At 33.5% G+C, this 18,123-nt stretch overlaps 1 protein-coding gene across 1 annotated transcript; it reads left to right on the top strand.

Moving 5' to 3' along the window:
- Nucleotides 1–396: 396 nt before the first annotated feature.
- LOC132723014 (coatomer subunit gamma-2-like) lies at nt 397–16,906 on the top strand. The gene is made up of 18 exons (XM_060707663.1): nt 397–555; nt 3,271–3,320; nt 4,026–4,181; nt 4,882–4,961; nt 6,415–6,490; nt 7,092–7,184; nt 7,584–7,670; nt 8,029–8,145; nt 8,529–8,771; nt 9,207–9,317; nt 9,706–10,303; nt 10,608–10,739; nt 11,234–11,308; nt 12,760–12,902; nt 13,108–13,276; nt 13,949–14,046; nt 14,552–14,690; nt 16,206–16,906. The coding sequence occupies exons 1-18, from the start codon at nt 516–518 to the stop codon at nt 16,436–16,438; spliced, it is 2,640 nt and encodes an 879-aa protein (XP_060563646.1). The 5' UTR covers nt 397–515; the 3' UTR covers nt 16,439–16,906.
- Nucleotides 16,907–18,123: the final 1,217 nt, after the last annotated feature.

Below are 18,123 nucleotides of genomic sequence, written 5' to 3'. Positions count from 1 at the left end.
ACCTGCTGTTGTGAAGTATAAAAATATATAACTTATATTAGACATTTTAAGTTAAATAAAAGTTAATTCAAATCAAGTAAAGTATACATGTCAAAAATACTTTTTTATATTACTATTTTTATTTATTGATACTATCATACTAAAAAATCATGAATAAAATATTTATAATCTTTAAAATTCTAATTTATGATCAAATGTTAATTCCTGTAAATCTCAAATATCTAAAACATTAACCTAAACAGCTTTTACGTGTCTAATTTACACCTTCTTGTTATATTTTGTCTGCGTTTTGTGAATTCACTCGATATTTATATTGTCTGCGTTTTAATACTATAATTATTGTCTGCATAAGCGTTGTGGTCATTTCGTGAAAAAGCAATTCAGTTCGCTTTTCTTAAACCGGAAACTGTTGACGTTTGCATAAACAGGTGCTCTTGACGTGGAGAAAAAGATAAAATTTAGGCGAACATTAGACCCGTTTTATACTTAAATTAAAAGAAAAAGCGACGAGAAAAATGCATATGCTAAGAAGGGACAAGAAAGAGGAAGAAGAGGGTAATTTGAGTTTTGTATGGTCTAATCTTCGTATCAAAATATTACGCCGAAAAGTGTCCTGCCAAAAATCTTCATACTTATCAAAAGTTTTGTCATATCAACTAAAGATTTTATTGTGTCTAAAATAGGACTACTTTGTCCATCTGGTGCAGCAGACGTTCCACTCTCAAGAGGAAACACACTGTATATAATATGGAATTGTCTGTTCGTAACACTGACGATTCGTCCCAAGACGGGTCGACCCACATCGGGTCGACCCACTTGACGTCTTTGGAAGATTTGCCACTCTTATGTGACGATTCACCGTTGTTATGAAACATATAATTCATTTATTTAAATTGAAACTGTTATGGAATATTTTTTTTAATTGGTAAGTTATGATATTCAACTAATTTGTAGTGGGAGGATGTTTCACTTTAAAAGACGGTTCACACCAAGACTTTTCACTCCCTTTGTATACCAAAATTTTCTAAGACTTATTATGATATACTAAAATAGACTTTAAATTTAATAAAAGTGAATTACGAAAGGGAATTTCACTTTTTGTTAATGACTTTTTAGCTCACCTGAGCTTGCTCAGGGTGAGCTATTAGGATCGGTGAATGTCTGTCGTACGTCCACCACACTAGTGGTCACACTTATGACTCAATCATCATCAAACTTTGTCAGGATGCTTGTTTAGTCAATTGCTCAGGTGAGTTCGAAACTGGGTCATTCGGATGGAAAAGTAGGTCAAAGGAGCTAAAAATAGAGAAACCTTGTGAACACTCTAGTGGTCACATTTTTGACCCAATCATCATCAACCTTTGTCAGAATGCTTGTTTAGATTATTGCTTGGATGAGTTCGAACATGGGTCATCTCCGATGAATATCTAGGTCACAGGAGCTATAAATAGAAAAACCTTGTGAACACTCTAGTGGTCACATTTTTGAACCAATCATCATCAAACTTGGTCAGAATGCTTGTCTAGTCAATTGCTTGGATGAGTTCGAACATGGGTCATCTCTGATGAAAAAGTAGGTCACCGGAGCTAAAAATAGAAAAACCTTGTGAACACTCTAGTGGTCACTATCATCAAACTTTGTCAGGATGCTTGTTTAGATAATTGCGCAGATGAGTTCGAATATGGGTCATCTCTGATGAAAAACTAGGTCACAGGAGCTATAAATAGAAAAACCTTGTGAACACTCTAGTGGTCACATTTTTTACCCAATCATCATCAAACTTAGTGTGGATGCTTGTCTAGTCAATTGCTCAGATGAGTTTGAATATGGGTCATCTCTGATGAAAAACTAGGTCACAAGAGCTAAAAATAGAAAAACCTTTTGAACACTCTAGTGGTCACATTTTTTACCTAATCATGATCAAACTTTGTCAGGATGCTTGTTTAGATAATTGCTTTGATGAGTTTGCACATGGTTTATCTCCGATGAAAAACTAGGTCACAGGAGCTATAAATAGAAAAAACCTTGTGAACACTCTAGTGGTCACATTTTTGACCCAATTATTAAGAAACCTTGTCAGGATGCTTGTTTAGTCAATTGTTTGGATGAGTTCGAACATGGGTCATCTCGGGTGGAAAACTAGGTCACAGGAGCTAAAAATAGAAAAACCTTGCGAACAGTCTAGTGGTCACATTTTTGACCCAATCATCATCAAACTTTGTCAGAATGCTTGTCTAGTCGATGCTTGGATAAGTTTGAACATGATTTATCTCGGATGGAAAACTAGGTCACAGGAGCTAAAAATAGAAAAACCTTGTGAACACTCTAGTGTCACATTTTTGACTCAATTATCATCAAACTTGGTCAGGATGCTTGTCTAGGAAATTGCTCGAATGTCAAGCTCAAATATGGGTCACCTGGGGTCAAAAACTAGGTCACACTGTTCAAATATGGATAATCCTTGTTAACACTAGTGGTCACATTTTTGACACACCTGTCATGAAACTTGGTCAGAACGCTTGTCTAGGTAATTGTTCGGATGAGTTTGACAGGTCAGGTGAGCGATCTAGGGCCATCATGGCCCTCTTGTAAATTACTATTAGTAAATCAGATTGATGTTCAGTGTTAATTATGTACCCATGACCCCATGGCTAATCTTCCATTGAGCCAAGCCCTGCAAGACATTATACATTTGATAACAAAAAATATGAGGAATGATCAAAACGTTATTGGCCTGATATACTTCTAGCCACTACACTGACATTTATATATGATACGTTGATACCGATATCTTATTGAAGATTATCAGGTGATAATCATGATTGACTATCTTGAGCAAGGTTGTACCATAAACGGTACATACTAAGCAGACGAATTGAGATGTCTACGTCAAGAAATCGCGCTTAAAAGGAGGGGCAAACTGACTTGAGGCGTTCTGCTCTTGCACGACAATGCACCAGCTCACAAGTTGCGATGGCTGCTACATCGAGCCAAGAACTTTTTGATCAATCCTCTTAAATATAACCATATTTTAAGGCAGGGTGGCCTGTCTCAAAATATTGTCTGAAAACATGCATTAAATTTAAAAAAGCCATTTCTTAAGTTTTAAAAATATGAGTTATTATGTCAGGCACATTATTTGGAACTTACAAGAATTTACAAGCAGATGCAGCTCACACTTCCAATAATTTTCTTGACATGCATTGACAAACAATTTTAAAGTATATAAACAATGTTCTATGTGAAATAAAGCTTTGATATTCATTGCAGGAGGAGGTAACCCATTTCATAACCTTGACAAGACAACAGTTTTACAAGAGGTAAGCATCATGCATATTTACAACCTGCAAATATTATGACATAACCTAAGGGTTTGTAAATTCAATCTGTAAGAGAATAGCACAAAGCTATGTTTAGAATGGACAATTGAATGTCTGACATTACGGGGACATAAATCGTCTCCGGGACACCTCCATGATAGTGTGGGACAGTCCCGGATGTCCAGGATGTTATGACAGTGTAAGAAATTAGGATTTGAATCAACTAGGCTGGTCTGACAACCAGATCGGAATATTCACTAGCCCAAAAGACAATTCACTAGCATGATTCATTTGTTCAAAACAGTTGTTTATATTGCCTCTGAAAATACAGTAGCCTGGTGGGGCGTGTTACTGTGAAAAGTTGGTAGCCCAAGGAGAAATTTAGTAGTCTGGGGCTATAGGTCTACTGCTAATTTCGAACACTGTTATGATATATATTAACATATTAATGCATGGCTTTAAAAGACAATTTTGATTTTCAAAAACATATCTTTCATTTAAAGGTTTGAAAAAACTTTGATTTGAAAAATAAATTGTATTTACCTAGTTTTTCATATTGATATGAAATAATATAATTGTTGAGTGTAACATAAATGACTGAGAAAATGCATTTCATCAGTAACAATGGTAACAACTTTCATTTACATGAAAATTTGTTGGTTTTGAAATACACCTATCATGAATATTTGGATACATTCTTTGTAGGCCAGAACATTCAACGAGACGCCAATAAACCCAAGAAAATGTGGTATGATCTTGACAAAGGTTCTGTATATGATCAATCAAGGAGATCAGGCTATTGGTGCTACAGAGGCCACAGAAGCTTTCTTTGCCATGACCAAGCTCTTCCAATCTAAAGATGTGAGTATTTATCTCTAAAAAACATAATGTAAAGAATATAGCTGTTGCTTTCTGAAGGGGTAAAGGTAGCTTGGTAAATCAGAAAAGGGAATAAGATTGAAATTTAGAATGTGACAAAGACACACATAAACATGCAAGTTACATAGCCCAGGCTATCTATAGTAATCTGTCTTTTTGTCCGAAGTCATTTATCAACAAGCTTATTTAAGCATGCTGCTGTAAAGTATGATCACAAATGGTGACAAATGTGTAGGGAAATGTAGAGCATTTTTAAGGGGGAAAAAAGAGCTTTTTAGGCAAGGGCAATTAGCAGATATTGGACTTTAAAATATACGGAATAAATGGTATGTCATCATTACTATTCATCGTAAATGACCAGTGTGGCATGAAAGATTTTTAAGAATTCAACTTTAAAAAATAAAGGTATCATGCTATGTGTATGAATCAGTATGAATTGTTTAAGCATAAATAAGACGCTTTTAATGGTTATTGTTTATAATTTAATCTCTCAGACTCTCTTCTTCATAATGAAATTCCTATGCATTTCGTAAAAGAAACTGATGGTTAAAAGGCAGCAATGAATATTTTAATGAACACATTAAGTCAAACTTTGTTTTAGAGGGATTACTTTGACCTTAGTTTGTAACATATCAGATATGTATACCAATATATTCCAACTTATTCCTATTTGTTTTGACAGCCAACATTGAGGCGTTTGATGTACATGGGTATCAAGGACATGTCTAAAATAGCAAATGATGTCATCATTGTAACCAGCAGGTAATATCTTGAACATACTGTGAAATCATTTGTATTCGTGGGCATGAAATTTCGTGGTTTTATCAAAACTGGCATTTTCAAGGGGTTCTTAAATTCGTGGATTTTCATTTTCTTGTAAAAAAAAAGCAATGGAAAGTAATCTTTCACTTAATCACCGGGCTGTTTTAATTACCGCGTGTATATAACACAGCTCGTGTCAATTATTTTAATCCTTGCCTTTGGCAATAACACGGTTACTGCCGATAATTGACGGCAATTAACACGTTTGTGTGACATGATATGCAGCTCCATCGGTAACACTGCCCCTATAATTCGCCAATGTAAACATCGCCTAAATTATACGATATCTGCCACTTTTTAACCAGCGAATCGGTCCAAAACTACACACTACGTCACATCGACTGTGTAAATTTATATGCATATAAATTAATCAGAATAAGTGCCTAAATACAGTTAGATATGTATGTGTGTATCTAGTAAAAAGACGACGGCTTCTTTGATATTTTCGGAGTAGCAGTCACACAAATTCATATTGAAATTTATTTAAATGGATAATATAAACACTAGTCGTGTAAAGTTTTATAGGTGCTATTTAATGCACTGGGTTCCCATATTTACTCGATTATGCAAAGTATTCTAGCTAATACAATCAAGTAGCCTATAGCGATCAAGTACTAGTAGTCCCCCGGATGTTTATATGCGACGAACATTTATGACAGCAAATTGAAGATATACAATCGATTTTTTTTCAAGTTTCTTAAATTTTGCAAAACTTAATTAAAATTTTTATGGATCTAATTTGTCACTGACCTGATTATTAGTATACATTCAAACGTGTACCACAAGAATCGGCCGGAAAAGCGCCGACGCATGTTGTGATAAATGGAACAGAGAAATGGTAAAAAGTATTTGTTGAGATAAAATTTCGTCGGGTCTTAAATTCGTGGATTGACCTATCCACGAAAACCACGAAAATTCGTGCCCCACGAATAATAATGATTTCACAGTATATGCTAATTGGTTTTTTGAGTATAAAAATAGATCACAGGGAACTTCTGAAGTTTTCAAGATTGTTATAGTTATTTGTACCAGACTTACCAGGAACTTCCATGACTTAATGAATAAGTTACTGACTTAAAATCTGTAGCTGTATATTGTTGCTAGTGTGATTCCCATATTAATCAATTTCCCTTCTGACTTGGGGGGGGGAGGGGGATTCAGCCAGAGTGTGGTAGGTTGCTGGTTCAAAAACAACTACTTTTACCTGAAAACATACACTTTGAAACATTTATGTTAGGCTTAAACATTTATTACTGTGAATCACAATGTGTTGAAGTGACTTGGCAAAGAAAAGAAAGAAGTTTGGCTTTCTCCAAATAGCATATTTCTAGTATAACTATAATGTATTGGAATCACAGCAAAACAATTATAGATGTTATATTTAATTTTTCAGTTTGATGAAGGATATGACGGGAAAAGATGATCAATTCCGTGGACCTGCCATACGAGCCCTTTGCTCTATCACTGATGTAAGGAATATTATATAGTGCTATTTTGTTTGTTTTTTGTGTTTTTTTACAAACAAGGATAAGGTTTAAAGAAATACACATATTTAGTATGATAGCATAACTGCATAGCATTTAATCAATAATTAATCATTACCATTTTGTTGGATGGAAATAATGTTGCACTAGTTTGATAACTCTTGTTTGATTGTATTATATTCTCATTTTCATTCTGTTATTTGCTACAGAAATAGGCACTCTGATGATACACTAAAATAAAATAAAATGTTATTTCAAATCTGTCACTTAATTAAAAGCTACCTCACTGATCTAATGATTTATTATCTGTGAATGTATATGAAAAATTTGTTCTTGTAAAAGTCATGGATAAAAATCATGGATGATTCAAGGAAAGTGCAGAACAGTTTTATAAAAAAATACAACAAAACAACTGATGAAGGCATCTAGCCGTAACATCTGCAGTCTGCAATGAATAATTACTGATTGTTCGTATTTGTGTGGCTTGTTTGTTAAACAATTTTATCAGAAAACTAAGAATGCAGTTGTTCTGTATTGAAGTTTTAAACATAATATTACTATTATTGGAATTTGTCTTTTATTTCAGACAACAATGTTACAGAGTATAGAGAGATATATGAAGCAGGCAATTGTAGATAAAAATCATGCCGTGTCTAGTGCAGCTCTCGTCTCGTCACTGGTAAGTTTCTATTTATAGAATTAAAATCAAACATTTTGAGTGCTACTGGCTATAAAGTTATGTCTATGACACAAGTACAGGACCTGGTCTGATGGTTTACTCATACCTAGATGTTCAGATAATGAAATGCCTCGGGTTAACATTTAACATTTCCAAATTCAAAATGCAACCCAAGTTCTTTGGACTCGATCCATTAGGTGAAATGGCATTAAAAGTTTTATATTTGTGGTGCTTTAAATGAAATCCCATGATCAAAGATATTGTAAAAATTTGTATATATAATAGATTATAGATATTTAAAGATAAAATTTAATTTGTAAAATCATATCTAATTTTTAAGTGTTGTATTTTATCTAAAAACATGATGTAGTTGTAAATATAACTATGTTTGACTTTTAGCATTTGAGCAAAGGAAGTCAAGATGTGACAAAACGTTGGGTGAATGAGGCACAGGAGGCTGTTTCTAGTGATAATGTCATGGTCCAGGTAAAATCTTATTTCTTCAGAATGTTTTAGTGACACCTAAGATAAAAATCATTGTGGTAGCTTTATAGATATGTTCATTGATATATACTAAAGGTACTAAAGATTTAAGCTAAGATGCTATTTCGATATTTCGAAATTCATTTTTTGGGGGGGAAAAAATGCAAACTAACTTTAATTATTTTATCTATTCAAATGACAGCTGTACTGGTCAGATCCATGAAACAGGATTCAGAAGTGATTAATATTAGTTGCAAGAACTTGTTTTGCTATCCAGCTTAAATAAATAAAATATGTTTAAAGTAATTACTTGGCTGTGTCATTTCACAGTGTTATAATTATATGTTTCATATAATTTCAGTATCATGCTCTTGGATTATTGTACCACATCAGGAAGCATGATAAACTTGCTGTCACGAAGCTTGTTAGCAAGTTCAGCAAACATTCTCTCAAGTCACCATATGCTTACTGTCTTTTGGTAAGGACTCACTTTATGTATATTTAATATACTAAATACTTTAAGTAAGTCTATATCTGTAATAGTTAATAAATCAAAATTTTTGTAAATATTGGAAACTGATTTATCCTTTCAAATTTCAATATTTTGCATAATCATTGAAAAGAATTTTACTGGCTAAACCATAATACCTCATGAAAAAAATAACCAATGCAACAAAAAAACACTAGAAGTATTCAAGGAGTCTTTAATTTAAGGTGTTGATAATGTTTTTGATGTAGAATTTTTAGTTATGGAATATATTTTAGAAATGTTACTGATTTATTATCGGAAACTTTTCAAAGACATGCATAAAATGAATTAAACATTGCAGTATTAAATTGGTTTTATTTTCAAATATTTAGATCCGCATAGCAAGTAAACTGTATGAGGATGACGATGCTGCAAACAGCTCCCAGATGTTTGACTTTATTGAAAGTTGTCTCCGTCATAAGAGTGAGATAGTGATCTACGAGGCGGCCCACGCCATGGTAAACATGAAGGGTATCACCGCCAAGGAGCTCGCGCCTGCTGTATCTGTCCTACAGTTGTTCTGTAGCTCTCCCAAACCAACACTTAGATTTGCAGCAGTGAGGACTCTGAATAGGGTATGTCTCAGTTAACATATAATTATTGAAACATTACTTAAATATAAGTCGAGAGAGGAAAGGTCTGTCATAAATAAATATAGATTTTGGTTTGATTCTTGTTATTTTTTTGTTCTGAATGATTTCTATTTACGAGCGCTATCAAATATGTTAAGGTAATCTCAGACATCAGCTCTTAGTAAATGTTAAAGCAAATGTATATTCAGAAAATTGCAAATCAGATACCGAAAAAATTTAGAATAATTATCATGTAACATATGTGAGATGATAAATATTTTATTAGAATTCTTTAAGTCAAGTTGTTTCTTAGGTATCATGATTAATAAAAAAATAAAAGATCAAAGTAACTTGATAAAATTAAAGTAATGCTTTTTTTAAATGTAATTTGCTGATATAGATTTATGTGAAATTAGAACATTTATCTAATTTATTCAGGTTGCCATGAAACATCCAGCTGCTGTTACAGCATGTAACCTTGACCTTGAGAATCTGATCACCGATAGTAACCGTAGCATAGCAACATTGGCAATTACCACTCTGCTTAAGGTAAAGAAAGTTTGTATTGAATCAACTTAAGAAAGCCTTAGTATTGATCATAATTGTAACATGTTTGCATACAGAATTAGGCTGATTTCATGTTAAATTTTAATGCGATGTGACTAAATATATGCTTGTATAACAATAAATATGTAAAATGTAACTTATGCTGTAACACTTGCACATTCACAAATACTTATAGGTGGACCTTAGAATTCATTGAAAATATACTTGTTAAAGCTTGGAATGCAATAATCTGTCTTTATTTAGATGCAATAGGTAAATTAAAGTACCAAAAATACCTCAAATTTGTTGAAATAGGCCTCGTGGATTAAGGATTACTTTGAAACCAGTTATAAACAAATTATTTACCATGATACAATTTGCAACATTTCAGACTGGTAGTGAGAGCAGTGTAGACAGACTAATGAAGCAGATCTCCTCGTTCATGTCGGAAATCTCCGATGAATTCAAGATTGTAGTTGTACAGGCCATACAATCTCTATGCCTGAAATATCCCCGTAAACACGGTGTCATGATGAACTTTCTCTCCTCCATGCTTCGTGAGGAAGGTGGCTTTGATTACAAGAAGGCTATTGTAGACAGCATAATTACCATCATTGAGGATAACTCCGAGGCTAAAGAAGCTGGTCTGGCACATCTGTGCGAATTTATCGAAGATTGTGAGCACACTGTCCTTGCTACAAGAATTCTTCACCTGCTCGGTAGAGAGGGGCCGAGGACACCAACTCCATCTAAGTATATCCGGTTCATTTACAACCGAGTGATTCTGGAGAATGCAGCTGTAAGAGCAGCTGCTGTGACAGCCATGGCAAAGTTCGGTGCTCATTGTGACGAGTTATTGGATAGCTGTGTTGTATTGCTGGAGAGATGTGAACTAGACTCAGATGATGAGGTCAGGGACAGGGCAACCTTCTATGTTAGAGTTCTTAGAGAGAGGCAGAAGGCCCTCAATTCTGCATACATTCTTAATGGTAAAGATATTACAAATCCTGCATAAAATGCAAAGAATTTGTGTTAAACTTCAAGCAAACTTTCATTGTTTAGTGATTCTTTAATCAGTATATCTGTTTTGCTATGTCATATTTAATTTATACTATAATGGCAAGAAAAGAGTAATTTACATGTAAACATACATTTTTCTGTCAATAAGATCTTGTGTTTTACAGTGAAGGGGTAATTTCACAAATTTAGATACCAATACATGTATTGATATTTTTCTAAGTAAAAAATTTAATGTTTGTATCTCTTCTTGAGCAGTGTATTTCTGTATTACAGGTTTACAAGTTTCTGTGGTTGGATTGGAACGTGCCTTGCATCAGTACACCCTGGAACCGTCTGAGAAACCATTTGATATGAAGACTGTTCCACTTGCCACTCAACCTATCACTGACACCAGATCTCTACCTGGTAATTATTGTTCCCTTATAATTGTCAATTGAATGTGCTGGAAATAATTCAGCCTAAGCGGCATCATTGGTCTTTCTGTGTCTGTGGAGCTGGAAGGCGTTGGTACCTTAACTATTTTACATATTGATACACATCGGTTCTGAAGTAAAACAATGTATTCCTATTCTATAACATCTGCAATCCTAAACCTTGCATTAAAGATCACTATAAATTTGTTATTTAAGTCATATATTTTATCAGTGTTGGTGCTGATTTTTACCATTATGTTGTGAAATTACAGTTTGAACGTTTAATATGATGACCTAACCTATGCTTGTTTGAGGTTTGTAATTCATACACAGACTGTGTCATATGGTGTGTTATGAAACATATGTACATTTTCATATTTAATTATATTAATGTGTTTATGTGAATAAAAGTAATGAGGGTATAGCATATGAATATTTCTTAGCAATAGATTTCTGATGAAATAATGACTTCCATTACTTTTATAGGTAAGGAAGCAGGAGACACAATGACTGCTAAACCTACAGATAAAGTGGCCTCTTCCAGACAGGATGTGTATGCTGGTATGTACTGATTTAAATTGAATTCTTTGTAAAATAATTTGTCTGTTCTCAAAAACGGGTTTGTTTACTTCAATGACCTTACAAAAATGAGCTTTCATGTACCATGATATTTGGGAGATTCTTCATTGGGGGAAACAGACAGTCAATAGCAAAGTTAGTTACATGTGTTTGCAAAATACAAAGTGATAGTAATAAAAAATCTGAAGTAAAATTAAAATTCTATGACTTTATTGTTTTAAATGACAAAGTAGAAAAATGAAGTAATATTTATTCCTTGGCAGTGTGTTTTTATGCTCCCCGAAAAATTTCGGGGGAGCATATAGTCGGCGCCTTGTCCGTCTGTCCGTCCTTCTGCACTCACAGGACAGTAATTATGTGGCTAGAGGGACAATAGGTAACTGTTCTTTCTCTTTGATGTCATTCATTCCGTAATGCTTTTATGTGGCTATTTTCTTTTGTGTGGCTTAAAAGAACAATAGAGAGAACAATAGAGTAGCCACATTATTACTCTCCTGTTAGAACATCCGTCTGTCCGCCCTTCCGTCTGTCCGTCCGTTGTCTTGTCCGGAGCATAAGTTGAAAACCCTTGGAGATAATTTGTTGAAACTTCATACAGTGGTAGAGGGCATTGAGGGGGAGTGCAGTGTCAAAGAACCATAACTCTATTTTGCCCGGTTTTTGAATTATTTCCCCTTATAGAAAAATCTTGTCCGGGGCATAACTCTAAAACTATAAGAGATATCAACATGAAACTTTGTAGGTGAATAGATCTCAATGGGTAGATGTGCAGTGCATAAGAACAATAACTCTTTTTGTCCTTATTTTGGAGTTATTGCCCTTTGTTTATTTAACACTTTGAACTTTGTCCGGAACATAACTCTAAAACTATAAGAGATATCAAGATGAAACATTGTAGGTAGATAGATCTCATTGAGAAGAGGTGCAGTGCAAAAGAACCATAACTCTGTTAAGCCTCATTTTTGAATTATCTCCCCTTTTAGAAAAATCTTGTCCAGGACATAGCTGTAAAACTATAAGAGATATCAACATGAAACTTTGTAGGTAGATATATCTCAATGGGTAGATGTGCAGTGCACAAGAATCATAACTCTGCCTTGCCTAATTCTGGAGTTATTGCCCTTTGTTTATTTTTACTTTTTGAAATTGTCAGGGACATAACTCGGAAATCATAAGAGATATCATCAAGAAACTTTGTAGGTTGATAGATCACATTGATTAGAAGTGCAGTGCAAAGAACAGTTACTCTGCCTTGCCTAATTTTGGAATTATTGCACTTTGAACTTTTGCCAGGGACATAACTCTGAAACTACAAGAGGTGTACTTTCTGTGTCCAAAACCTATTCGGGGAGCATCACCCGGCTCAAACCGGGCTCTTGTTGAGAAATTGTCAGTTGTGGAAATTTCATATGAGATGTGTATATGTTTTACAGAGCAACTTGCTGCAATACCAGACTTTGCAAATCTTGGGTCCCTATTCAAGTCTTCAAGCTTACCTGTTGAGCTTACTGAGTCGGAGACCGAATATGTGGTGCGCTGTGTCAAGCATACCTACTCTAGATACATTGTGTTCCAGGTAAACCTCATATTATATAGCAGTATTATTAGTAGTTATTTTCTTCTTGTAAGACGGATTGAACAGTTTTGTATACTTTTGTTTACTAATTTCTTGACTTGTTGAAGCTATAGGCAGTTCTTAACTTAAAAAATGTTTCTGTTTCTTTTCCTATGCAAAACAGCAAATTTAAGTTATTTGCATTTTGTATATTATTTCACTCTAGTTTGACTGTACGAACACGTTGAACGATCAAGTATTGGAGAAGGTTACTGTAAGCATGGAACCAGTAGATGGGTTTGAGGTCATCAAGTATATACCTTGTGCAAGTCTACCATATGATACACCTGGCACAGCATATACCCTCGTCAGACTTCCTGAAGATCCTACGATGGGTAAGATTACATTTTATGATACATTGTTCTATTTCTCTTGACTTTTACTCAGTTATCCATGAGAGTCATGCGATATTCTTTTAATTTCTTATCTGAAATGATTGAAAAGTTCACTATTCATTCTTTAATGAATATAACTAAGGGTAGGGATAACCGACAGATGCATAAAGAAAACAAGGATATTGTTGTCATGGATGCGAAACATTGATTAGCCAGTATCACTTAACAATTTAAATTATCAATACCATTAAAAACCCATTTTTCCAGTTTTGTAAAAAAGTCTATGTATTTTGTTTGAATGGAGGTAAAATTTCTTTTCTTTTGTTTTTTTTTCTTGGCTAGCTTGAACCCTTAATTTAATTGTCAGAGGTAAAAATGAATGATCAACAGTTATAATTTCCTTAAGTATGATGTATATGTGATTCCTAACATGCATTATACTATGGCGACAGTTTATATCATTTATTTGAATAGTTTACAATGTACTAGCTAGTTCATTGATATGATATATTTGATCTATATCTGGCATATTTTTATGTACTAAAATTTTTTTCCAATGTACTAGCTATTTAATTTGATAATGTCATCAATATCCAGCTTTCGATATATCAGTGCAACATTTTCTATGGATGGCATTCTAATTCAGCATGATATATGGTATTATAATTTCAGTGACTGGAACATTCAGCTGTACATTGAAGTTTACAGTAAAGGACTGTGATCCTAACACAGGAGAAGCTGATGATGAAGGTTATGATGATGAATATGTGGTATGTTTATTATATGAATTATCAAAGATGCCATTTTATATGAAAATTTAGTAATCATTTAAGAAAATGGAAATATATACATGTATGAGAACATTTGTGTGACCTTGCAACCTTATCTGGCTATTATTATCATCGCTTTGTTCACAAATGCTTATTTGTCAACTTAATTGTAAAATTTTGAAATGATCTTATTTACTAAATTAAGCTGTGCATATATTGCCTTTCATTAGTTAGCTATTATAAAAAGTCAACGTTTATTTTTCATGGAGATGTAATAAGTTTAATTCTTTGAATTTAAAAAACTTATCACATTGATTTAGTAAAAGGGAGAGAGAAAAAACCTGACATGCACATTAATTTTGTTAATAATTAATCTAATCTAAAGGAAAATCTTTTAAGGTGGATGATAAAGAGATTAATGAAAGCACATTTTATAAAAAAGACACATTTTGCTTAATTACAAAGCTTGATGATTATGTAATATATGTATAATGATGTAATACAGTTGGAAGATGTAGAAGTTGCTGTTGCTGACCATGTACAGAAAGTGATGAAACCAAACTTTGGTGCATCTTGGGAAGAAGTTGGCCCAGACAATGAGTTAGAAGATACCTATGCCCTGTCTACAATGAAAACTTTAGAAGGTATTCTTGTCTTACAGGCTATAAAATCATCTTGATGTGTACATTTTCAGTAGTACAAAAATTTGAATATTGTCGTAAATTGGTAATCAAACTTGGTGAAATCTTTTTTGTATGCAGGCAGATTTGATGTCTACTTCAGAATTATTTTTTTTAGACTTCAGAATTATTTTTATGCCCCCACAGAGTGGGAGCATATAGCGTTGCACTTGTCCGTCCGAGTGTCAGTCCGTCAGTCCGTCCGTACGTCCCGAAATCTTGTGAACGCAACTCCTCTTAAACCGGATGGCAGATTTTGCTTAAACTTACAGGGATGAACAACCTTAATGTGTAGATGGTAGTAAAGGAAGGAATTTTCGCTGCGACCAAATTTAACAGAATTATGGCCCTTTGTTGATTTTTTCACTAGATACTATGAAGAAATTTTGTGAACGCAACTCCTCTTAAACCGCATGGCAGATTTTGCTCAAACTTACAGGGATGAACAACCTTAATGTGTAGATGGTAGTAAAGGAAGGAATTTTTGCTGGGACCAAATTTAACAGAATTATGGCCCTTTGTTGATTTTTTCACTATATACTATGTAGAAATTTTGTGAACGCAACTCCTCTTAAACCGCATGGCAGATTTTGCTTAAACTTACAGGGATGAACAACCTTTAGGTGAAGATGGTAGTAAAGGAAGGAATTTTTGCTGCGACCAAACTTTACAGAATTATGGCCCTTTGTTGATTTTTTCACTATATACTATATAGAAATTTTGTGAATGCAACTCCTCTTAAACCGGATGGCAGATTTTGCTTAAACTTCCAAGGATGAACAACCTTTATGTGTAGATGGCAGTAAAGGAAGGAATTTTCGCTGCAACCAAATTTAACAGAATTATGGCCCTTTGTTGTTTTTTTCATTATATACTATCAGTGATTTTCCTACTTATATAACAGACTCCGAAAAAAGGCCTCTTCCCAATTGAAATTTTCTTTAAAATCATGCAGTTTTCCCAAAAATCTGAACTTAAACCAGCTTTTTTACTTCCCAAATCAACAATTTTAGCGATGATTTTTCCCAAAATCAAGAGGCAAAGGCCTCTTCCCAATGAAATGAGAAAAATCACTGACTATGTAGAAATTTTGTGAATGCAACTCCTCTTAAACCAGATGGCAGATTTTGCTTAAACTTCCAGGGATTAACAACCTTAATGTGTAGATATTAGTAAAGGTAGGAATTTTTGCTGCGACCAAATTTAACAGAATTATGGCCCTTTGTTGATTTTTAGTTTTCAACTTGTGGCACATGTAGTCCAAAAAATATTTGACCTAGAGTCATAAGATTGACAGAACAGTGGTGTGTGGGGGCATCCGTGTCCTATGGACACATTTCTAGTTTTTTTTCAAATTTTATATTACAATAAACTATTATCTAGGTTAATAAATTCCGAAAAATACTTCTACAAAGTTTCTGTTCATTATCAAGTATGTTTGTGATATTCAGTGACTGATTAAAGATTTCTCTTATTCAGATGCTGTGAAAAATATTATACAATATTTGGGCCTACAACCTTGTGAGAGGTCAGACAAAGTACCAGAAGGGAAGAGCTCTCATACATTGTACTTAGCGGGAGTTTTCAGGGGCGGACATGACGCCCTAGTACGAGCCAAGCTAGCTATGGCTGATTCTGGCGTGACCATGCAGTTAACTGTGCGCTCTACAGATCCTAATGTGTCTGAAGTGTTAGTTACTGCCATCGGTTAAAATTTACATTTTATGTATTATTCTTGAAAAAAAGAAAAAAAAAGGAAACATTTTTTGGATATAATGTTTTGAACAAAGTATATACTTATAAATATTCCTTATGTTTATTTCATCTTTGTCTTGAATTATAAAAAGAACACATGCATAGAAACAGTACATTGTATGGCTACTTTTATTTATTTATGATAACTTTGTTTTATCTATAGATATGTTATTGTAATTTTGTTCTGTTCAAAGTCTTGTAAACCTAAGGTTTTGTTCAATATGGGAAAATGAACTTTACATAATAATTATATTTATTTATATTGTCATCCTTCTTTATCCAAGTGTTAGCTTATCTAGGGTTGAAACATAAATTTTTCTAGTGTTGTGCATCAATTATCATTATTTCTAACTATAAATATAAAAATGTTTATATAAGATCTTGAACTATTGAAATTCTTACTGAAAATAAAAATCTTGAAATTATTCAGAGTTCTTATTTATCTTTTTAACTGCAATTACAATGGAGTTACATTTGTATTTTATGACTGTAAGAAGCAAAACACAATAAACGTTTAACAGAATTTATTCAGACTTATTTCAAACTTACATGTTACAATGGACGTTCAGCATAAAGTTTTAAATCGATACAATTTATAAAATATATATTAAAGTAATGGCAGTATTGGCCAGGTGCTGTATTTAACCCTGACTGAACCTAGACTAGTCAGCTTGAGGATGAGCAAGCATGCGCATGATGTTTGTAATTACAAATGTAATGTACATAGGATGCTATTCATACCCGACTCCGTGAAACAAGGAATTACACTACACTTAAGGGCAAAAACCTAGTTCACACTACACTTTTGAAAGGCTGTGTACTGTTTTCCAAATTTACCCACGTTACCTGCGATGGATATTGGTAATACATGCATATATTAAGACAGTTGTTGCCTTTAAAAAACACAAACCATGTGCAATGATAAACAATTTGAAAAACCGACCTAAGCCGGTTTTCGACAAAGGTTACTATCTGACCTAAAGGTACTCCATTTTTTTTTCAAAGTTACCAAAACAGCAATGTGCCCACAATTAACTTTACAATTACAAGTTACGGGCATTAATTTTATTTTGTGTTTCTTACCAAGGTAAAAGAGGCAGCCGTTTACACAAAATAGTGATGAGACTGGGGCTTTCAACTAAGTTCCAAAAATTTGGATTACTGCAAAATTCTGGGAGTTTGGAAAAGTACATTTATAGGTTTAAAGAAGGAAAATATAAGATTTTTTGGAAGTACAAGCCAAAATCAGGGAGTAAAGAATCCCAAAATCCCCAAATGGAAAGCCCTGATGAGCATGAGTTGTCTCCTATATTAAGTAACGAGTCACCAATCCCACATAGAAAGCAACTGTTATGAAATTTTAAACAAAGAAAATTATGGGCATGCTCGCCCTTCCCGCGACTAATTTATTTTTTTACTTCCCACAATAAATTTGGCTTGAAAAAATTTAAAACTGCAATTCAATAGAAGATATTTTTAAAAACTGTATTTCTTTTAATCTTAGTATTGATTTTTATTACAGGTTTTGATATAAGTCTGTTAGGTCTGTATTTATTTCTTAAAAAACTTTAGTATTACAATTTATGTACATTATATTTTTGAAGAATAAAAACTCGGTTTGAAACAAAATCTTAAAAGGAAT

Source organism: Ruditapes philippinarum, unplaced genomic scaffold (genome assembly GCF_026571515.1).
Source record: "Ruditapes philippinarum isolate M1 unplaced genomic scaffold, ASM2657151v2 ctg71_1_1_1_1, whole genome shotgun sequence".
NCBI lineage: Eukaryota > Metazoa > Mollusca > Bivalvia > Venerida > Veneridae > Ruditapes > Ruditapes philippinarum.
This window is presented reverse-complemented; position numbering and strand designations above follow the sequence as displayed.

What these genes read in the sequence shown, in the direction of transcription:
- LOC132723014 (XM_060707663.1), top strand. Translation starts at nt 516, where the DNA reads ATGCATATGCTAAGAAGGGACAAGAAAGAGGAAGAAGAGG. An exon ending in CAATTACCACTCTGCTTAAG is followed by an intron (nt 9,318 to 9,705) that starts GTAAAGAAAGTT and finishes GCAACATTTCAG; the next exon opens with ACTGGTAGTGAGAGCAGTGT. An exon ending in TGACACCAGATCTCTACCTG is followed by an intron (nt 10,740 to 11,233) that starts GTAATTATTGTT and finishes TTACTTTTATAG; the next exon opens with GTAAGGAAGCAGGAGACACA.